Source organism: Muntiacus reevesi, chromosome 17 (assembly GCF_963930625.1).
Source record: "Muntiacus reevesi chromosome 17, mMunRee1.1, whole genome shotgun sequence".
Classification (NCBI taxonomy): Eukaryota; Metazoa; Chordata; class Mammalia; order Artiodactyla; family Cervidae; genus Muntiacus; species Muntiacus reevesi.
Genome location: NC_089265.1, coordinates 8,435,110 through 8,458,965, shown reverse-complemented (window position 1 = coordinate 8,458,965; position 23,856 = coordinate 8,435,110). Strand labels below are relative to the sequence as shown.

General features: G+C 43.5%; 1 protein-coding gene across 4 annotated transcripts in view; it reads left to right on the top strand.

Moving 5' to 3' along the window:
* The window catches only part of MSRA (methionine sulfoxide reductase A), a 359,917-nt gene that overhangs the window by 144,488 nt on the left and 191,573 nt on the right, over positions 1 to 23,856 (top strand). For all 4 annotated transcript variants that reach the window (XM_065907831.1, XM_065907833.1, XM_065907834.1 and 1 more), the window contains one exon: positions 9,097 to 9,165. In XM_065907831.1, the coding sequence (XP_065763903.1) occupies positions 9,097 to 9,165 (69 nt within the window). The remainder of the gene's footprint in view (positions 1 to 9,096; positions 9,166 to 23,856) is intronic.

The window sequence follows — 23,856 nt, the reverse complement described above, 5'->3', positions numbered from 1 at the left end:
TCCCGTGGAGGTCGAAATGGCAACCCACTGCAGTCTTCTTGCCTGGAGAATCCCCATGGACAGAGGACCTTGGCGGGCTACATACAGTCCATGGGGTCGCAAAGAGTTGGAGATGACTAAGCGTGCACACACCCCCACACACAAACCTAGAAATACCTTTTATTTTAAGATAAATAGTATTTTAATCCCATCTAAAATTTGCAGTGGTTGATCCTCCTAAAATCCTTTTCCTTTTGAAAGGAGGATAATAAACCTACTGCTTTGGAGAAGGCAGATGGAAACAAGTGGAATCACCTCTGGCATTTGTCCTGAGCCTGGATAAAATGTAAACATGGGGCTGAGCTGATCTGATTTCAGGGGCTGCTTGCTTACCACTGGCCGCTGTTGCGTCTCAGGTGTGCCCTCAGTCCTAGGAAGAAGCTCCCAGGCTGCAGGGGTCATCACGGGGTAGCAAAGACTGGGACATTTAAAATGTCTTTTGTTTCTGTTTTCAAGCAAGTAATGCATCCCATGGAGCAAAATTCAGAAGGTAAAAATAGGGTATTAAAAAAATAAATTGTAGCATATTATGCACATTATCTTACTATTGATTTCCCCCCCAATTAATGATGCCTCTTGTGGATAATTTCATGTCTTAACCTATAGAATTACTTCATTCTTTATAATGGGTGCATATTATTCCACATGCTGGACTATTTTGTGTAAAAGGTTAGTGCCAATCTCATTACTCACAATCCTGAAACAACTATCTTTGTACATGAGCAAAATGTATTGTAGGAGCTAATGGATGATGAATCTGGTTAATGGTCAGCGTTAATGTTGCATCTCCTTATCAATGTTTTATTTCCCTCAGACTATTTTATCTCTTTCTCCTTACCTCTGACATCAGCAATCATTTAATAGATTGAAAATGTATTGATTTCAATGGAAGCCAAGTTGACACACATGTTTCTCTCCATGACCATTCCTCTTTCTTTCTAATTAAGCTCCCAGATTTAGCTGTATCTCCTTCATTTTTAAAGTCAAAGGATAGTTGAGAAAAGTTCCCCATAAGGCTTGTAACAACATATTCCATTTTTTGATTAGGAGCTTCCACTTAGAAATGAAGTCCGAATTCGTTTTCCTGAAACAACAGTCACAGAAAGCAGATTGGTCTGGCCTTACCCCGGTGCAGGCTTGCTTGGTGTGCTCAGGGGGGCTTTGCAGGGGAAAGATTGCTGCTGGTCTGGAACAGATTCCAAGGGGAGGTCCGTCCCATCAGGCTCAGCTGAGCAGAGAGCCCGGGCATTCATCACTGTCAGGGGGTGGAGGTGGGGGTGGGGACAGAGGCGTCACTGGACCAGTCCGCCCATCAGCGGCCTTACAGCAGATGCTGTGCCACCGGGGGCAATGCGCGTCCTGCTCGAGGCCGCGGCCAGGGTCATAGGAACGGAGGAAGCCGACCGCTGATTGCTAGGGCGCTTTGCTCCAGACAGGCACAGCCTCTTCTCAGGGTGGTGTTTACAGCTGCATGTAAGAGCCGATTCAGCAGCCTCAGTGGCAGACGCGGAGGGTCCGAAGTGATGGTAGATGCTGACGATGAGATAAGCACATACCTCTGTGAGGCTCGTGCTTTAATTCCATTCCCAGGACTGGGATGCTCTGTACCACGCTGGTTATTTTCACATGGGGAACTGACCCTGGTAAATGCAAACTGGGGACACCAAGTCTCTGAAGGGCAATTTTTTTTTTTTAACTTTTTATTTTGTATTGGGGTATAGCCGATTAACAAACAAATGTTTTGATAGTTTCAGGTGAGCAGTGAAGGAACTCATTCTTAAATATACATATATCCATCCTCCCCCAAACTCCCCTCCCATTCAGCCTGTAAAGGGCAACATTTTAAAAAACAATACTAAAAAGTATGATTTCTGTGTGATCCTCTATAGATACATTTGACATCCATCTTTGAAATCTAAAGTATGTTTTAGGATCAATAACAAGCATCCCTTAGAAATCATTTTGGTGTACAGCCACATTTTTTAATACAACTGTTTTCAGCACTGTTATTCATGAAGATGTCACATTCATCAAACTGACATATAGATCTTAACCCTTCAAGTAACTTATTTTAAATGAAATTTCTCATCTCAAGATTGTCTAATTTGGGTGGTCATTAGAAATTACTTGTATTAAGGGAGGCAGGGAGATTTCACAAAAATCAGGTGAAGATTTTTCCATCGATTAATATCACATGCTTATCATAGATGCCTAAGTTGACATGGTTCTTACATGTGGCAATTAATAACAGTATTACATGAGTGAAATGGAGTTCTAAAAATGAAATGAACGATGACGGAATGCTTTTCTCGGTATAAAGTAGCATGAATCAGGAACTCAGGCTTGTCTGAGAATCGTGGGGTAACAGGATGCATCAGGAGCTGTAGGCAGTGCTGCTAACACAGGAGATTTGTGTAGATGGTCTGCAGCCCTAACAAGTGGGGCAGGGTCGTGGCCGGTCACTGAAAAATGAATAGAAGGCAGGCACTGTCTACCCTATATGACAGCGACAGCAAAGCCAGTGCCAGGCACATAAGCTGTGTTCAGTCATTGGTTTCTGAACTGTAATGTTATTTGGACAGAATATAGATCCTTGTGCCTTGACTTGGTGGAGCAGATATGCCCCTCAAGTCCCTCCACCAGCCTTCCTTCCTCCTTGCCCTGCACGCCTGCCTTCCTGGGTCCATGAGCCCCAGGGCCCTGCCCATCAGAGGGGGTGTAATAGGGCGGCCTTGCGACTGGGCTGGGTTGGTCCTGGAGTCCCTGAGCATCACAAGTGGCACTCAACATGCAGGGGGCCTTGGGTTCAGGAACAGGCGAGAGGTCAAGGTACTCTGGAACCCTGGAAAGAAAAGGATCCTTACGTGACCAAGCAGCAAACAGTCCGCTCATCGGTTATTCTCATTTAAGAGAGTTTCTCTTGTTTCTCTTGCTCTTTTCTCCTCCTCAAAGAAAACAGAGGAACAGGGTTCAAAGGAAAATGTTTAGATTTGTACAATTTGAAAATCTAGGTAAGATCTAGATTTCTTCTTTTTTCTTACTGTTCCCCTGCTTAACTGTTTATATTATTACTATTTTCTGATGCTATGACAAAAAAAAACTACATATGATCATACTTTTAAAATTACTATGCAATATTCCATCTGAGGACTGTGTCACAGTTTACTTCATTGTCTCCCTTTTTTTTTTTTTTTTTTTATGGTTTTTCATTCTTATAAACAATTCTGCTGTAATTTGTTCTTGTTCAGGTGCTCAGTCATGTCTGACTCTTTGCGACCCCATGGACTATACCCCACCAGGCTCCTCTGTCCATGGGATTCTTTAGGCAAGAATTCTGGAGTGGGTTGCCATTTTCTTCTCCAGAAGATCTCCAGGGGATCTTCCCGACCCAGAGATTGAACCCATGTCTCCTGCGTTGGCAGGTGAATTCTTTACCACTGAGTCCCCAGAGAAGCCCTTGTTTGGAAACCTGTGCCTCAGTTCTGATTGTTTCCTAAGGTAGAAATAGTTTCCTTGCCACAGATGAGCTTTGTCATGGCTCAGATGACTGAGAGTAACATAGGACACAGCTCAGTAACTCAACAGAAGTTGTATGTAAGTTGGGTTTTGTGGGGTGAATAACATGACGGGGGGGCTGACACCCCTAGGTGGTCTGCAGCCCTGAGGCTTTAGTCCAGTCCAGGGATGATTCTGGGCCCAGCAGTGGGCCTGGACTCCCAGGACAGTGGCCGCAGTTATAGGACTCTTCGATTAGCTGGTGTCGCCAAGATTACCTGCCTGGAGAGGCTTGACCCTTTAGGAGAATCTGGGGGCTCACTCTCTACCCCCCACTAAATGCTTTGCCATTTACCTTGTAAATCCATGCCCTCCCCGCCCAGAAGATAGAAATTTTAGCTCTCAACTTGAGCACAGGGTATAGCACTAATCACCAGGTGGTTTGTGTCTGTATTTGCATTATTGCAAGTATGCGATTGAAGAGTTTCACTGTATTTTTGTCAAGGAAGAAGACAGTCATAAAGTCTGAAGTGCATTAGACATTCATAAGACAAAACAAAACAAGAAACAGCGTCAGTGTCATCTTCTAAAGCGTTTGAATATGTCCCCCCCACCCGCCCCCCCACACCAAATCCCCTTCAGAATCTCTCTGAGAGTTGACTTTGACCCAGTCTTGCTCTAATTAACCTCCCTGCTCCTCAAGCACTGGGCTTTCAAGATAAATGGAAATCTATTCCTCGTCCTCACACGCCCTTGACTGAGGACACGTCACGGCCATCAGCCCAGGTCGTCCCCCTGGAGTGCGGCGCTTTGGAACGTGCGTGCACAGCACCCAGCCGGGCAGATGGGAGGCACCCGCCTGCTGGGCCGGGCAGCAGATGTCCTTGTCAGACGGACAGACCCCTCCTGTCTCCGGCTCTGCTGGTGATCGATACTCAGTGCCCAATCAATGAGAGATGGCTCTGTTTAGTCCGTTTGATTGTTTCTGTGGTGAAATGTGCCACCACTTTTGAAAAAAAAAATTTATAAATGCTCTTTAAAAAATATTTTTAGTTATAAATGCTCCTCACCCTCCAATCTCATTTGACCTTTAGAATATGTTTCAGCAGTCTCAGGTTCTTTGGCCCCCGAGTACTTGCCTCAGCAGAGTATCAATGGGAAACTGCCCTTGGTCTGCAGGACTAGAACCGCCCTCGCTTGGTTTTTAACACCTCCCCTGTTCTCTCCTCCTGGAATGGAAAGTAGCACACAGTATCTATTCTTTTATCCATAACGCTGTGTAGAGTCTGGAGGCTTTCAAAGAGTCTTTTTAAAAATTGCAATGGGTTATGTAGAAATGAGAAGGAAAATGGCTTCTTTCTTTGTACCATCTTTGTGGTTTATTCGCTGAGACCAGGAATAGCAGGATGATTTCATCACGCCTGGCTTTCCTAAGGAATAAGGCACTCTGTGGGGTGCTAAGTCCAGATGAGATTTTGTGGTCATGGTCAGGGGTTGTGAAAGTGTGCTGTGATTGATTAATGATGTCTGCCGTGGACATGGAAGTGGAGGATAGGTAAGTGTGTGCCATGTATTTGCCATTTCAGATCTTGTATAAAGCAAAGTCCACATGTAGATGCTGATACTAGCCTAACAGTTGTGTGTATTATGTGCCAGGCACTCTTCTCAGTGCCTTACATATTTGATTCTCAAAGCAACCCATGAGGTAGGTGCAGATAAGGAAATGGAAGCACAGAGAGGCTGAGTTGCTAAGCCAAGGTCATACAAGTAAATAGTGGGAGAGCCGAGAGTCAGGGTCAGGCGGTTTTATCCTAGAGTCCAGGTCCTTAGCCCTGGATTCTGTACTCTTTCTCCTTGGCTATTGCTGTGTCTTTGCTCTCCAGGGAATGATGTAAGGCTCAACTGTGGTTCAGAAAAAGATGCAAAATCAAGTTTAGAGCCTTGTTACCTTTGGGCCTCAGGCTCTAGAATGAAAGATAAGACAGAGTCCCGGAGAGCCTTGGCAGTGAGGAGGGAGTTGCACATGAACTTCTTCCTTCCTCTCTGGGTAGCATTTCCAGTCTTTCCACTTCTGCCTTCTCAGGTGGGAGAAGGTTGGAAGGGAAGATTGGAAGGGAAGAGGAATGGTGTTTAGGGACTGGAACAGAGGAGTTCCTTGGTCTCCAGACCATCTGACTGGGGAGACTTTCTGAGTGGCCTTTTTCAGTGATCTTTTGTGTATAAGGGACACATGTGTGTGTGTGTAGAGATACATCAGTGTATCAAATAGTAATCTTTCATAATGGCTAAAGAGGGACTTTTTAGTACTTTAGTAGTTTGTTTCCCTTCATTAATTTAGCAACTATTCATTAAACACCTATGCTGGGTCTTACAGTGTGCGGAAACTATGGAAACAATGAACCCATATGAGCCCTGCCTTCTCTGAGCTTGTAGTCTGCTTGCTGAGATAATGACTTAAGTGTAAGGTGCAGCTCTGAGGGAATGAGGGGCTGAGTTGGCCAGACCACATGGGTTTTTGAAGCTCATTGAAGAGTTCTGATTTCTGCCTATGAGCAGTGGGAAGCTATGGAAAGTGGGGGAGAGGGTCAGGGACTTTCTGTTATATAACCAGTTAAAAGATAATTGTGGTGACACTGGGAAGAATGAATTGGAGAGGGGATATGGGAGAGCTGGAGGTGCTTGTAGGGGTCCAGGGCAAATAGGCTGTAAGAGTTGGTATGAGGGTGGTTTGGGTGGTGAAGGGAAGAAGTGAAAGGATTCTAAAGATACCTGAAAGGCAAAATTAGCCAGATTTGGTGATGGATTAGGTATGCATACCAAGGGAGAGAGAATGGGCAAGGATGCCCTGAAAGTAGGAGGATGTGGTCCTATTCCCAGGGGTAGGGATGCTGGAAGAGGCTCAGTTTTGGTGAGGAAGGTCATCCTGCATTGGAAGTGCTTTTGAGCTGTCCCCGAAGAGATGTCAAATAAGCCACAGTGTTTATGGAAACCATGTAGTGTTTTGGCTGGCTATACACATGTCCTGTTGGACTGTCCTGGGAAACCAAGTGCTACAGAAAAGACTTTAGAAATCTACAATTTTGTTGACTTAAAAAAACTCAAACAAACATATTTTCATCTGGGAATTAAGAATCTAACAATGACAAAGACAACTGATAGTGATAAATATCTTGCATAATATTCATAGTTCTTTTTGTTTTTGCATATTTCTCTGCCAATCTCTTCCCATAAGCATTCATATTTTTGTTAGCTGTCATTATAGTCTGCATTCAGTATGTAATAGCATTGTTTTCACTTACTGTTATCCCAAATATTTTTTCACATTTCTATTTCTCTCTAAAATTCTGTGTTTAGTATAAATAAAGTTAAAAAAAAAGTTACATGATATTCCATGCTTGTGATAAATTATGAGTGATAATTTTCTAAGCTGTTTCTCTGTTTTTGGATATTTAGTTGATTTAAAGATTTCTTTATTACCAGTAATACGTGAGTAAATATCTTATGTCTACCACCTGTTTTTTTTTTTTTTTCTCTTGCATTTTTCTCTAAATTCTCATGAGTGAGATTAGTGGGTTAGCTTTCGAATGGGATTACAGCTCTTTGATATATGTTTTAATACCTCTGACAGGGACTCTGGGCTCCTAACTATAGAATAGAGCTGTGACTTCCTCGTGGAGCCTCACCACCTTCCTTTGGATTCAGTAACCAGTGGTCCCACCATCGTCTGAGTGCTGTCCAGGGTACCACGGCCACCTATGACCTTACCCCTTGCATCTGCTGGAGGCTCCAGTTAGTGACTCGAGACTATAAGGCTTGTAAGCCAGGTTCAGCCTGGTTCCTCCTCTTCTCCCAGTTCTTCTGTCCTTCAAATAGTGCCACCATTGCTTAGGAACCCATGGAGTCCCCTGAAATGATGGAATAGAGGAAGGAATTGACTAATCTAGACTGAGCCTTATCAGCCTCCAGGTTCTAAAAGATGCTGTGGTGCTGTGGAGGCTGCCTAGGGGTCTTGTGGGTTTGGATGGGAGTCTCAAGACCTTTTATGATCAGGTGCCTGCCTATCCATCTCTCCTTAAGCGCTGCTGCTTCTCAATGCGTCACCTTTACTGTGCCTGGACTAGTCTCTCCTCTGGCCCAGGACAGTGTCTTGGTTGCATCGACTCCTGGCTCTCACTCGAGTTGCTCCCTCACCCTCTGCCTTTCTATGTCCTACGCCTCCTCTTAGACTCGACACTAATTATAATTTCCCCAGGTTCCTGGCTCCACCTTGCAGCTGACTGTCCCTCTGCTGCAAACTCTTCCAGTACCTTTAGTCCCCACTCCAGGACTTAGCACATCATTGTAAGCTTGCCTTTGAAATTTTATCTCTTGAAGATAATTGTACACTCCTCGAGGGCAGGAATCATGTCAGTCTCCGCCCAACTCTGCCAAATCCCTCAGTACCCAGCTTTAGTGCTGAGCCCTGTGCCAGAGCTCAGTAAATCTAATGTGACCCATTAGATCAAATTATCCATGCACCATGATGCAGTGTCAAAGTGTTTTCAATGTAAATGTCCGTATTCCAAAATTGCTGAGGATCAAATTAGGCTACTCGTGGTTCAGCCATACTCAGATCTTCTCTTACCTGGTTTTGGTTTGGGAGCTATGAGAATAAGTTAAGGCTGGAAAACCACAAGTCAGTCACTTTTTCTTTCTAAGTCCTTGATATGCACTCAGGTGGAAGGAGGACTGGTGGAGGTGATGAGGTTGGACGAAGGGTAGTAAGAAGCACTGAAATGAAGGTCTGTCTGTCTGGTCTTTAAGAAGACAAGTGGTCATTGGCCCCTGAAACGGTGCTTGACTTGTGAAATGATGCTATCTGCAGTGATACCCTGTTGTCTTTTTATTATTATCATTATTATTTTAATACTTACGTATTTATTTGTTTGGTTGCGTTGGGTTTTAGTTGCAGCATATCTTTGTTGTGACATGCGGGATCTTTTGTTGTAGCGCACAGACTCTCTAGTTGCGGCGCACAGGCTTCATTGTGCCGCCGCATGTGGGATCCTAGTTCTGCAACCAGGATCTCACCTGCATCCCCTGCTTGGCAAGGCAAATTCTTAACCACTGGACCACTGAGGAAGTCCCTCCCCTGTAGTCTTTCCAGCTTACTTCTGACCATCAGCAGTCCTCAGGGAAAGCCACCGCAGTTCACCCTGGAGCCCCAAGCCCCCTTTGTTCTCCAGGGCACGGCCTGGCACAGAGGGACCCTCTGGCTGGGAGTCGGGAGCGTCTAGGCCGGGCTGGCTCTGCCACCCCCAGCCACACAGCTCTGCATATGCTCAGGCCTGGGAGTGCTCACCGGTGAAATGCCGTGCCTGAATGAGGCCATCTCTGGGCTTTTTGTAACTGAGATTAAAAAAATAATAATAATTGAAACTCTTAAGAGGGTGAACTTTGGTGCTGTTTCTAACTAAAAATGAGAAATAGGCTCTCTGACACATTTAATGACATGTGTTAGTATGTGTGTAGAACTTTACACTTAACTTGATTTTCTTTCTTTCTTTCTTTCTTTTTTTCTAGCCAAACATCATGTCAATGGCAACAGAACAGTTGAACCTTTCCCAGAGGGAACACAGATGGCTCTATTTGGTAAGATATCAATTCTGAAAGAAAACCCAAATTGTGTGCAAAGACTCGTGCCAAATTTCTGAGTTTTAGCAAGTGTCCTCGGGGCTTCAAAATCTGGGCTCTTCTAGATATTTACAAGTTGTTGCGGCCAAAAAATTATCGAGTTCTTAGTATTTCTGGGATCAGAAAAGCTTATTCTATAGAATTTAGTATGCTTTCCTTCCTCACTTTGCAAGTCAAATATCAAACTGTATATTTACTATTCTTATGTCCACACTCTGAATTAACCTGATAATTTAGGAGTTGAGTTTTTCTTTCCTAAGAAAGATTTTTTTCCATATACACATTTACATATATATGTGCATGCTCAGTCACTTCAGTCGTGTCCAACTCTTTGTGACCCCTTGAACTGTCCATGGGATTCTCTAGGCAAGAATACTGGAGTTGGTTGCCATTGCCTTCTCCAGGGGGTCTTTCTGAACCTAGATCTCCTGAGTTGCAAACAGATTCTTTACTGTCTGAGCCACCGGGGAAGCCTATATGTGTATATACACATACTATACATATATATACACACACACACACACATGCATACATATATGTGCAAAAGCTGGGGTTCAAACAGCTTTGAGATGTCATTCCCCAGAGAGCAATCTAATTGGACGGTCTCTTTCTCCTCCATTATGAATTGAGCATATTCCTGTTTTTTGTTTGTTTGTTTCTCTGGTTCCTTCCCCTTAGCCTTTAGACACATTCTCTGATTTCTTTCATCCTGAAGCTCTCAATTCCCCTGACTTCACACCCCCCTCCAGCTTCCATCTCCCCTCTGGTCCTGGTGGAAGTCTCCTGCAAGGGCTTTTGATGTAAAATTGCTTTAAGCACTGAAGTGTCTTTGAGCCAGAAATTAGCCTCCTGACAACAGTGTCTCTCAATTAGCATATTCAGGATAAAATGTTTCCCTAATCCCAGAGTTAGTCATCACTGATGATTAACCCTGGAGAGTTATGAAACAGGGACCCACTTCTGCCCAGGTGTTTGTAAATCTTGCTCTGTGTGGACTGTCACCTTTTAAAATATACTGGGCAGTAATTAGAAGTTATTATGCCCAGAAATTTAAATGGAGTATCTGATTTTTGTAGAAAAAAGCATTTGTTGTTGTTCAGTCGCTAAGTTGTGTCTGACTCTTTTCAACCACATGGACTGGAGCACACCAGGCTCCCCTGTCCTTCATTGTCTCCTGGAGTTTGCTCAAATTCACATCTACTGAGTCAGTGATGCCATCTAATCATTTAATCCTCTGTCGCCTCCTTTTCCTTTTGCCTTCAGTCTTCGCAGAAGGGAAAGAATCGGCTCCAGTGAGTCATCTCTGTGTCAGGTGGCCAAAATATTGGAGGTTTAACTTTAGCATCAGTCCTTCCAATGAATATTTAGGGTTGAGTTTTTTTTTTAGGATTGACTGGTTTGATCTATTTGCGTTAATTATTACTATAAGATGTATGCTCACTATTTGATTAGTTAAGTTTCCTCTGAGAAATTACGTTCAATGATGGCATTTTTACTCAAGTTATAGGCCAAGCTGAGTGTCTGTTACCAGGGGACAACAAGAGTCATATAATTGTTCAAAGGGTTCTTTTGGTGTCTTTTAGCTTTGTGAACCCCCAGAAACTAGGTTCCATGTCATACTTGGAAATGTGAAATGAGACTGGCTGGTCACAGATTTCCTCCTGTCCTGACATTTTAGGAAAGACTCTTTCCCAAAGGACTGATAATGTTGTTGGCCACATAATTGAAAATATCAGTGCATGAAGCTCTGTAGCAAGATTATTATTACTCTAGGTTTGTGAAAGGTTTGCTTTAGAGTGACTTTCCTAAAAATCCTAACCCAAGGCCTTCATGGTTTGACTGGGCAAGCAACTCCCCGTCTCCCAGCCTCAGTTTTCTCAGCTGTGGAATGGGGAGGCTGATGGTCTGAGGCTCTCCCCTTGGCTTCTGCATCTTCCATAGTCAGGGCTGTAGGCTCATCTGACTGCAGGCTGCCCTGGGAAGCCCACTGTGAATGGCCAAGGGGTGTGCTTTTAAAAGAAGCAAATTGCGTAACTAACCTCCACCAGTGCAGAATTATACAGATTGTAAACCAGAATAACATCCCCTGACATCTGAGGACTGTGGCTTTGTTAGAACTGCAATTTGCCTCTTCCAGGTGCTTAAATGAAGGCCCCTGCTTTGGCTAACTGCATGCAAACATTTGATACTTGTGCTTTCAAAACTATCCTGTCTTGATATAGCTTGTCCACCTGGCCTGCGCTGGGGAGTGGATGGGTTTTGGGGTGGGGATCTGTCATTCAGGTTATTTATAGTTGTACTGAAAAAGTAAGACTAACCAGCTTCTTGACACATCTTGGGCATTTAGTCCTCACAGTACCTTGTAAAGCTGGTCGGAGTACACAGTCCCCTTCTTAGAGAGCTAACATGATTTATCACAAGTCCCTCAGCCAGAGAGATGATGGAGCTCGAATGTGAGCCTGGGTCTAACTGACCGGAAGTCCACACTCTTTTCTCCATGTCCCCGGACACTTGACTCTGGTTACAGGAGCTCTGGGAGAGTCTGGTAGAGTCAGAATTGCCTTTCGGCTAGATCATCTGTGCACAAAAACATGAATTCCAGCCAAGTCAATTTAGCAAATTGATTTGTGAATTTCTGTGCATTTCCAGAGTGCTCTGAAGTACTCTTGAGACACAGCTTTTGCCGGGAAAACACCGCTTGGAGTGACATCTCCTACTATTTATCATTTTCTCCCATCTGATCTTAGTAGCAGGCATTAACGTGCAGGAGAATGTCTGACATCGACTTGCCTGTGAGGTCACCAAAGCAACAGTGGCACTGTGTACTTGTCCAAACTCATTCTTCAGCCTGGGAAGGCTTTAGTATTTTATGCCAAGAGAGTATCAGCTATTCCCATTTCATTATCTATCAGTTAATCATTTGAATGTACCTTACAGAATGCTGTCTAAATAGAAACTTTTAAATTTAATCCACTCTGAAAGTGCACTCCCATTAGCATTTAGCTTAGGATGGGTGATGTAAGGAAGGGTACAGTGAGGGTCAAGGGCAGGCTTCATTCTAAGAAATGTATGAATGTGTTATTATATCAAGTGACCAGATAATGTATGGACAGTTCCTTAAAAGCTGTTTTTGGCACGCAGTCTTCAAAGATTATTTTTAAGACAGGACATTCATTTTTTTCAGGCTGTCTTTCGTGGCCCAATTAGTTTTCCCCTTGTCTCGTTTTTCTGTGATCACTGTCCTTTAACTTTTCCACGGCTCTTTTCTTTCCTCCGCACTTTAGGACGATGATAATGAAGGTAATAGTCCTGCTCTCCCGGTGGGCTTCTCCTTGTCTGTGTCTGTTGCTCCCTTTCAAGTCAGTGGGAGCCCCCTTTTCACAGGCCGGAGAAGTGGACCCGAACATTTTGCAATTACTGAGTGTCTTTGTTCCTGGCGCCTGAGTGCCCAGTGGCAGCCAGCCCTTTGATCACACCACAGCCCTGTGAAGGGGGCATCACTGGGCGCTTTTAGAGCCGGAAAAACTGAGGCACCCAGAGATGAAAGTGGTCTGGTCAAGTAAAGGCAGTGCTTCCGCAGGCACGAGGACGTCCACGTGACGGCTGCCCACACGCTGTGCCTGGCTTTGAAGGGTCCTCCCCAGCTCTCCGTGTCTTAACGAAAGTGAGCAGAGGGCCCCTCCACCCAGGCGAAGGGCACGAGCCCCTGCCTGTCTGCAGTGGTCATTCTCAAGCATGGGTCAGCCATTCAGTTTATTAATGGTGCTCCATCATCAGGAAGAGTTATCATTTCCAAATAAGACAGGAATTTGTTCATTGAGAAGCGTGCAGAGAAATCAGGGGTTGGGGCACCAGGCTTAATATGCGAAGAATTTTAGTGCAATCTGAAAAAGTGAGATACAGATTTTTAAAACTTTCAAGTTCAGTACTTGATCATAACACTTATTATCCAAACCCAGATACTTTTTTTTTTAAGAGTGAAAAGTGTGCTGTTAAAAAATGTTATGTATTTTAAAATTTTTATTGGAATGTAGTTGCTTCATAATATTGTGTTATTTTCTGCTGTATAGCACAGTACACATGTACACATATATCCTCGCTTTTTGGTACTTCCTTTCCATTTATGTCACCATAGAACGCTGAGTAAAGTTCCCTAAGCTATACACACATACACATACACACACAGAAGAATCCTAATGAGAGTGTGTATTATAAGCTATTGTGCCAAGAATAATAAATACACATTGAGTAAAGTTGCATTGAAAAATAATGAACTTAGAGATATAAAAGGAATAAAGAAGTGAAGAATTCCAATGCAGTAGCCTTACATTATGTACCATCAATACCAGTAGTTACGTTAACTTCTAAGATTTTACTCAGTATACCTGGCTGTTGTTATATTCTTTTGACTGACCTTAAATGAACAGTTAATTCATATTTATACCTGGCTCATAGCACTTAAGTAAGAGATGGGGAGTTATCCGATCACACCTTTGCAAGTCTAATCATGTACTAGTACTGTCCAATGGGGCTTCCCTGGTGGCCCAGTGGATAAAGAATCTGCCTGCAATACAGGAGACACAGGGGATGCGGGTTTGATCCCTGCGTCAGGAAGACCTCCTGGAGGAGGACGTGACGACCCACTCCAGCATTCTTGCTTGGAGAATCCCGTGAGGAGCCGGGTGGGCTACAGTCCCTGGTGTTGCAGAGAGTCGTATATAACTGAGCAACTAACACACACTGTCCAGTGATGTAGGGTGATGAGCTCTTCATCAGTAGAGGTATTCAAATGAGAAATCAATTCTACCTAGTCGGGAAGTGGAAGTAAATAACTTTTAAGAGATTTTCTTCTCAATTAATGAGAATTGTCTTTGTTTCAGAGTGTTAAACCATTTTGAAAAAAATTGCTTCTAACTAAATTTTTGATGCTGTCATTTAGAAACCCTCATCCAGGCAGTTTGGTGAGAAGTAAAAATTTTGCAGTGAGAGGCTGTAGTGGTCAGGAAATGATTGATACCAAACAACAACAGCAGAAGTAGCTCAGTGAATTCATAAGGTTATTCTGGGTTTTAGGCTCCCACTAGCCTGGCAGATCAACATGCAGAAAACTAAGATCATGGCATCTGGTCCCATCACTTCATGGCAAATAGATGGGGAAGCAGTGGAAACAGTGACAGACTTTATTTTGGGGGGCTCCAAAGTCACTGCAGATGGTGACTGCAGCCATGAAATTAGAAGATACTTGTTCATTGGAAGAAAAGATGTGACCAACCTCAGTTCAGTTCAGTCGCTCAGTCATGTCCGACTCTTTGCGACCCCATGAATCACAGCACGCCAGGCCTCCCTGTCCATCACCAACTCCTGGAGTCTACCCACACCCACGCCCATTGAGTCGGTGATGCCATCCAGCCATCTCATCCTCTGGTCGTCCCCTTTTCCTCCTGCCCCTAATCCCTCCCAACATCAGGGTCTTTTCTAATGAATCAACTCTTCGCATGAGGTGGCCAAAGTACTGGAGTTTCAGCTTCAGCATCAGTCCTTCCAACCTGGACAGCATATTAAAAAGCAGAGACATTACTTTGCCAACAAAGGTCCGTCTAGTCAAAGCTGTGGTTTTTCCAGTAGTCATGTATGGATGTGAGAGTTGGACTATAAAGAAAGCTGAGTGCCGAAGAATTAATGCTTTTAAACTGTGGTGTTGGAGGACTCTTGAGAGTCCCTTGGACTGCAAGGAGATCAAACCAGTCCATCCTAAAGGAGATCAGTCTTGAATATTCCCTGGAAGGACTGATGTTGAAGCTGAAACTCCAATACGTTGGTCACCTGATGTGAAGAACTGACTCATTTGAAACAACCCTGATGCTGGGAAAGATTGAAGGCAGGAAGAGAAGTGGATGACAAAGGATGAGATGATTGGATGGCATCACCGACTCCATGGACATGAGTTTGAGCAAGCTCTGGGAGTTGGTGATGGACAGGGAGGCCTGGCGTGCTGCAGTCCATGGGGTCACAAAGAGTCGGATACGACTGAGCTGAACTGCACTGATCCTGGCAGAGACAGCTCTGGGAACTCAAACTACTACAAAACCTATTCTCTGTGTCATAGCCTTTTGGTCTCTTCAAACAAGAGGAAGCAAAGGACAACCCAAGATATCATGTGAATGTACTGTGATCTTGTTACAGTTCTCTGTTTCTAGCCACAGAGCCAAGAATTTGCTAAACTCTTTCCCAACTAGCTGTGTGGGAGGCCTGATCCCAGAGCAGGGGCCAGTGGCTGTCAGAGGCCCATAGACATGCTCCACCCCGGGGGACACACCTTCTGTAGGGGAAGAGCTCATTGTCTGTAAGATGAACCAATCATAAGATATCTGCACCCCCCTCCCCATCCCGACTTGAATCAGGGGTGATTTTTGAAACAGCCACAGTTATTTTGTCTCCTGGCCAAGAACACAGCATTGAAAGCAGCAGGCAATATGTCAGACTTCAAAGGAAAAATATATTGGTGTCTCATTGGCCAGGATCCAACATTATGTTGGTAAATAATCAAATCCCGGTGTGGCATATTTCTCCCTGAACCTTGACTGAAAACTATGGAAGACCATTCTGTGAGCTGCGGAGCGGCAGTCACTCATTCCAAGAAAAAGGCCAGAAAGAATGACTTTGAAATGTGTCTATAATTAACTAAACAATCTAAATTCACAAGACGGTTAGAACAGCAGGCTGTTCACTGGTGCGAACTTCTGAAGTGAGGAGGCACTTGGGGAAGCCAAAATAGGCCTTCCCCGGAGGGTAATCTGAAGCACCTTTAAGGGACATGTAGCTGGTCATGTGGAGACATGCTTTAAGACACATTTTATTTTATACATCTTTTGCATATGTGTAATGATCTCAGCTTTCATTTCCATTTTGAGTGTGGAAGGGTCTAATAACAAGGGCAAGGCAGGGAGAGACTTTTCAAAGTCCCATGATGAAAATTTCTTTTGTTGTGTGTGGCACGGCCCAGAATTGTCCTGGTCCTGGTCCAGAAGGCACAGACGTGGTATCAGAGACGCCTGTCCTGGGGTGGGGAGGGTGAGAGCGTGACAGCTGGAGGTGGGTGGGGATTTCTGTGTCCAGAGAAAGCAACTTCACCCTTGGTAGGAAGCAGTGGGTCAAATAGTGTCTGATAAAGTAACCCTTGACTGATCTGGAGATCGCGCATCCATCAACCCCAACCACGTGGAACGCTTGTAAGAACCAGAAAGTAAGCACACCTTCCCGTGTGCACAGAAGTCCATGAAGAATTCAGAATTCACAGACATCTTTGGAGTTAGGTGATGGGCTTCCCCGGTAGCTCAGATGGTCAAGAATCCACCTGCAATGCAGGAGACCTGGATTCGATGCCTGGGTGGGGAAGATCCCCTGGAGCAGGGAATGGCGACCCACTCCAGTATTCTTGCCTGGAGAATCCCATGGACAGAGGAGCCTGGCGGGCTACAGTCCATGGGGGTCACAAAGAGTCGGACCCGACTGAGTGACTGAGCTTGAGCACTATTATTTCTTTCAGTGGAGTTTTAAAAAATGTTCAAGTTTTCATTCTTTATTATGAAAAATCTCAACCCTGTGTAAAAGTAGACTAACATAGTGAAGCCTCACTAATTCAGCTTCAGCAGTTATCACTCAGGGCTAATGTGTTTCATCTCTGTTCCTATTCACTCTCTCTTCTCCACCCCAGGTCATTGTGCAGCAGACCTCAGGTATCATATAATTTCATTCAGGAACAGTTAGGAACGTATCTCTTTTTAAGAGCAGATATTAAGAAAACATACCACAATGCCATTAGTGTAGTGAAGTCACTCAGTCATGTCCGACTCTTTGCGACCCCATGAACTGTAGCCTACCAGGCTCCTCCATCCATGGGATTTTCCAGGCAAGAGTACTGCCATTATCATACCTCAAAAAATAGTTCCATAATATCATCAAATATCCCATGAGAACGTATTTCTACTCTTGTCTCGTAAATGTTTCTTCAAACCATCCCTTAGAATCAAGATCCAAATAGAGTCCATATACTGCAATTGATTTAGTCTAAAAGGTCTATAATTCCGCCCTTCTATCTATTTTTCCTTATAATTTATTTGTTTAAAAAACTAGATCATTTATTCTGGTACTATCTCCTTCAGCCTAGACTGCATGAACATGTTTGTAAAGCCTGTGTATTTTCTGCAAATCAGAAATTAGAAGACTGATCAGAATCCATAGGTGGGGTGTGAAACCATCCAGCAGGCATTGAATATCTGGTTCTCTCTCTTGGTGAAGTCAGCACCCCCTAATGATCATTGTCTTAATCTGTTATTTTATTAGAAACTGCAAGATGGTGGTATTTAAATTCTTGCATTTCCCTTTATTTATGGCCTAGGATATTTCTTTCTTTTTTCTTTTTAATTTATGGCCTAGAATGTTTCTAAAAAAAGAAACTTCCCTTTATCAATAATTTGGTTACCTAGACCTCCAGTTGATTAGGAAAGCAACTTCATTTTTATCCCTATGTTTACCGTTTTGCTTCATGTATCTGAACATGGATTAAATGTATATTCATAAATCAGAAGCATGTATAAGTATAGTTGCTTAAGTCAAAAGTGATTTAACAAGTGATGGAAACCTCTTTAATTGGACTGAATGACCATTTTCACTTGGGCATTTAATCAACTTATTAAAATTTGTAGCCATTTGGTCAAACATTTGAAAATATAATCACAGTAGACAGATTGCCTCAACAGATTTGGGTAAAACAAAGTAACAGGCACGTGGTCAGGTGGCAGAAGGTTATGTCTCCAGAAAAACTGGATCTGAGGGCCCACCATCTTCTCTCCAGTTCTTGCCCCAGATCTTGTGATCAGATGCTCCGGGGCATGTCCCAGTCCTGAACTTCCACAGCCCAGGGTGTAAAATCAACTCCAGAGAGGGCCTGAGGTCTCGGGGCTGGCTTGCTTCTAGAGGTGACATGCTTTCAGAATGTCAAAGTGATGAAAATGTATGAGGATCCAAGAAGTGACAAAGCCTTCCCAGGAATGCTGCCCACTGCACAGACTAGCAGCTGGGCTCTCTCACCTGGAGCTCTTTTTCATGTTTTTGGCTCAATATGTGACTGTGAGGAGGTAACAGGAGACATGTTTATCAGAGTGCGTTTGCTCTGCTTTCCAGTTTTCACAGACAGAGTAGGTAACACTGTCTGTGGTTCTCACTGCCAAATGTTTTGAAATTCAAGAAGGGGAGCTATTTACTGACTCATTTTTTGTCTCATTTTATTTTTATTATTTATCATTTAATATGCTTTTTGGTAAGTTGTCTTAAATTCTTCTTTTGGAGTAATGCTGTGTATAAGTAAAGTAAATAAAAGTAAAGTAATTCCTATGAATGAAATTTCTTATGCCCAGTGCAACAGTTTTTGTTTTTGTTTTTGTTTTTTAAGGGCAAGAAAATATAGCACAGGGAGCTTAGCCGGTACTCTGTGATGACCTAGAAGGGTGGAATGGGAGGTGGGCGGGAGGGAGGTCCACGAGAGTATATATATACATATGTGTATATGTATAGCTGATTCATGTTGTCATACAACAGTATCTAACACAATATTGTAAAACCATTATGTGTGTGTGCTAGTCGTTCAGTCGAGTCCAACTCTTTGTGACCCTATGGATTGTAGCCTGCTGGGCTCCTCTGTCCATGGAATTCTCCGGGCAAGAATACTGGAGTGGGTAGGCATGCCCTTCTTGAGGGGATCTTCCTGACCCAGGAATTGAACCCAGGTTTCCTGCATTGCAGGCAGATTCTTTACCATCTGAGCCACTGAAGAGCATCCAGATATGGCTCTGGGCAGAACCTGGAGGCAACAGAGTTCTTGAAATAAGGGAAACAAACTTGGTAAGCACCACACTGAACCAACTTTTCCCCTGAGGGCACTTCCAAAAGTTCACAGTTGCTTATTTAAAAGAGTAAGAGCAAGCAGGCAAATAAAAAGTGTTTCCTACTAGGCTGCAGGGGCAGAGTCTAAGGGCGGCTAGAGTACCTGTAAGTCAATGGGAAACATCCCATAAGGAAGGAGTAAGAGAAACAAACAAACAAAAGAGATTAATAGTTAAAGGGAAAAAGTCAATAGAAGCAGACCCAGAGATGAGTCCGATGTTTAAATTAGCAGACAAGGACCTAGAATAGATATTATAAATACATGAAGCAATTTACAGGAAAAATATGGACAGAGTGGGGTAATAGAGTAATATCAACAGAGAAATGTAAACTATAAAAAATGAAATAGAATTTCTAGGGATGAAAAACACAACCTCTGAAATTTAAAGATAATTTTCTGGATTATCTTAACAGGAGATTGGACTTTACATTAGAATTGATCAGTAAACTTTAAGAGAAGTCAATAGAAATTATCTACACAAAGGGACAGAGAGAAAAAATAATTTTAAAAAATGAAGAGAGCCTTGCTGATTATGAGACCATATCAATTGGTCTAATGTACGTGTAATTGGAGTGTCAGAAGGAGCCCAGAGAGAGATACTGGGGCAGAAATACATTTTTGAGGAAATAATAGCCTAAATTTGATGAAATATTATTGGGAGGTAGTCAAGATAAATGCCAAAACTGGAGGGTCAAATGCAAGGCTCAAATCAGGACCAAGGAATAAAGTTTTGCGTGGGCATAAAGACTTAGTGATGGAACAACAACAACAACAACAACAAAAGTTAATAAACATAGATGAATATACAATGGGGAAGATTTGTTTTTCTCAAAGGCCACCCGTGTTCCCACTTCACACTCTTAACTCCTTTAAAAGACATTGTTCCTCCTTCTCTGGTTCCCTGGTGACAGTGTGTTGAGATGGACTCAGACCTGGGTTCAGATCCTAGCTCTGTTTCTAACTAGGAAATCATTACTGTCTGTATCCTGGAATCATCATTTATTAAATGAAAATAATGATAACTTTCTCACAAGGCAGGTCTCAATGGTATAGACTGTGCATTTTATAGGGCCACAATGGTCATAGTAGGCACTCAACAGATAATAATTTCTTTCTTCTGCTAAACTTATCCTCATTGTGGTTAGCTAGCATCACTGCCCACCCAGTTAGCTGGGTTAAGGAAATTGTGCTTTATCTTAAGAGCAACAAGAACCATAGATATGATTTTCATCAACTGTCCTCCCAGCTATACCATACCATTCCTTCTTGATGAAGTGGAATGATCCAGGCTGACCTGAGCCTCCCTTTAATGTTTTTCTGTTTCTCAGGAAAGATAAGAAGAGGGTCCCATTGTACTTTGTGGTTGCAGATTATCTGGGCAGCCTTTCAGGAAAATTCCTTCATCTGGAATTTCTTTTCCGCCTCCACATGTCCTACATTTTCTCTTAGGATTCAGCTAGAACTGAAGACCTTCTGCTGTGTTAATCAGCACCCACTGGCAAATGTCGTGTTCATTTGTTCACTGAAATTCCATCAGTCTCTCACCCACTGTAGAAGGGAAAACGAAATTGCAAGTGCCTAGAGAAGGCAGGGCCCATGAACAGACATATCTAGGAAATAGAGAAATACTAAAGGATGCTTCCTAGGAAAACTGAATGCTATTTTTTTTTTCCCTTAAGGCTTTCTTTTCTTCGCCCCAGTCGAGCTGTTGAACATATTTGTCAGGCCCTGAGAAAATGGACTGCTCACTCTAACCTGGCTTGGTCTTCAGCCTTGTGCATTTGTGTTTGTTACAATACTTGAATTTGCTACAAGAGGGTGCTTCTCCTGAATCGAGGTGCTGCTGTCCATCCCTCACTGATTTTCCTCTAATCCAGCTAGCAACCACTTGCTTTCCAGAAGCTGGGAGGACCATGATGCTTCCGATGAGCTGGTTTGGTGAAGCCTGTAGGCTTTCCATTGCTGGCATGGCCAGGGTCATCCTGTCCAGGGCAGCACTGCCTCATCAGCCCATTCCTGGGGAGTGGTTGAGGCTCCACTGTCCTTGAAGGGGCCCAGACACACTGTTCACACTCTGAGGAAACCTCCTGGTGAGCGGATTCGGAAATATGTATAATGAGGAACAGATGGAGACACTTGTAATCAGCTACAAGAGGAGGTTCATGGAGTTACCAGAGCCTTCAGATGGCCAAAGGGTTGAAAAGTTGTCCTGAGGGAGAGGGGCTAAATTTGTCCTGTATGACCTCACAGGAGAGAATCAGGGTGAAGGAGGGAGCACTCTAGGGTTTTGGCTCAGTGGAGGAAAGAGCTTCCTAAATGTCGTTAGATCTGCAGTGTTGGACTGGACTGCTTCAAGGTTGATGGCAGTTCAACTGTTTGCCATTTTGCTGAGGAATGTTTTGATAATATTAATAGCAGGGTCTGGTCCTGGTGGTCCAGTGGTTAAGACTTTGCTTTCCAATGCAGGGGTTTCAGGTTCTATCCCTGGTCGGAGAGCTAAGATCCCACATGCCTTGGGGCTAAAAAAAAACCCCACAACATAAAACAGAAGCAGTATTGTAACAAATTAAATAAAGACTTTAAAAATAGTCTGCATCAAAAAAAAAATTAAAAAAAAAATACTAGCAAGGCCTTTAAGCTATGTGAGAGATCAGGTCCCTTGCAACGTTGGAATTCTCATTCTTGAATCTTCTTCCTGAATAAAGATCTACTGCTCTTCAGAGGCTATTCCCAGGGTAGAGGGTGAAACAGAGCAACATGTATAAAGACCTGGGAGCTGCATTCGTCATGGAACAGCTGCGCAGTGTGGCGTATATGTCTATATGGACATGTTTTAAATTTGGGAAAAGACTGCAAATACTTCTTAATAAAATTAAAACAGTGTTAGGAATGACGTGGACAGAAGGTAATTAACTGTCACCAAACGTTGATAATATCAATCAGATTCTGATTGCTGTATGGTTTCTTTTCTAGCAGAAGGTGTGTTAAAATTGTATAGCTGATAATAGCTCAACAAACCAGTATTGATATCAATTGTTTTATGGCTGGGGGATGACACACCTCGTGCCATCCTATCTCAAAAATGCACTTTGTGGGAGAGGGGCCTGGTGAAACTCCCTCAGCTTTGAGGTGTGTCCCTTATCTGATTAATAATTTTCTAACAGACAGAAAACAGCCTGCTAAGACTAGCAGGGGGGGCACTCTCTGCCCCGCCACTGACATCGATGTCAGAAATTTTCTGTCCCTCTTTATACTTTAATAAAATTCTGCTATACAAAAGCTCTTGAGTGATCAAGCCTGGTCCCTGGTCCCGAAGTTAAATCTTTGGAGATCACGAATCCGACACTGTTCACCGTAAGCTATCAGGATCTTCCCAATCCAAGGATTGATCCTGAGTCTCCTGTGGCTCCTGCATTGCAGGCAGATTCTTTTCCACTGCACCATCTGGCAAGTCCCAAGATTCTTTCATGTTACCTACTCATGATTCTGAAGAAGACAAAGGACAAATTGGAAAGTGTCTGTGATGGAAATGGACTTGCAGGCGGTAGGTGGGATGAGGGAGCAAAGCGAGGTAGGAGGACAGCTGAAGCAGCAGCAGCTGGTCGGAACTAGGATGGTGGTGGCACAGGGGTGACTGTGAGGGGCTGGACACCGAGAAGCTGCTGAGGCTGGGACAAGTGAAGGGAAGGATAGCGCTGACTCCCAGATTTCCTACTACAGGTCTAGGAAAATGCCAGTGTCGTTCAAGCAGAGACATCAAAACAAGATGCTGGCTTGATTGGTCAATTAAGTATTAGATGTTTTGAATTCAAGATGTCATCGGGCCTTCCAGGTGGAGATAACACAGCAGGGAGTTGGAAATGCATCTTTCTAAAGCTTTCTTAGCTGGGTGGTCAGGGGTTAGACCTATGGGTTCAGAGCCATTCCCAAATAGATGATACATGGTTTGAACCATACAGAAAAAGGCTGCTTTAAAGGCATAAAAAGGCAAGTGTAAATGTGGCCCTCACAGCAAGTTAAAACAGGCAAAGTGACCTGTGAGCTTGAGCTGTCAAATCGTAAAGCAGCTGCGGAAGAGGGGGAGCCTGTGATCTCAGGAGTGGGATGGCTGTGTCGCTCTTGCTGTCCTGTCTGACTTTCTGGGATCCTGCTCCTGGAGGCAGCCCTGGAAATGCCTGGGAACATGGCTCTGTTCTGAGTAATGTCTAATGGTAGGGAAAAGAGCTGGAAGAGAGGGAGCATTTGGATAAAATGTGAAAGAAACATGGGTCACTACACATGTACATTTTTTTAAGAGATATAATTTCTATTTATTTATTTGGCTGCATCAGGGCTTAGTTACGGCGTGTGGGATTTTCTATTGCGGTATTTGGACTCTAGTTGTGGCCCTCAGGCTCAGCAGCCGCAATGCACAGGCTTAGTTGCTCCACGGCATGTGGGATCTTCCCAGACCAGGGATTGAACCTGTGTCCCTGCATCGGCAGGTGAATTCTTTACCACTGGACCATCAGGGAAGTCCCAAAGATAAAATATTCTTTAAAGAGTCATTTTGTTATATTCTGTAAATGACACCTCTTATGCTCCAAGATTCCAAGGTTCACCTGTCTCAACAGATTTCAAAAGAACCATGTTCTCTAAGTGCAATGCCAAAAATGAAGACAGTGTAAAATACAGGCCATATGCTTGAAAGCTAAATTTTATACCCT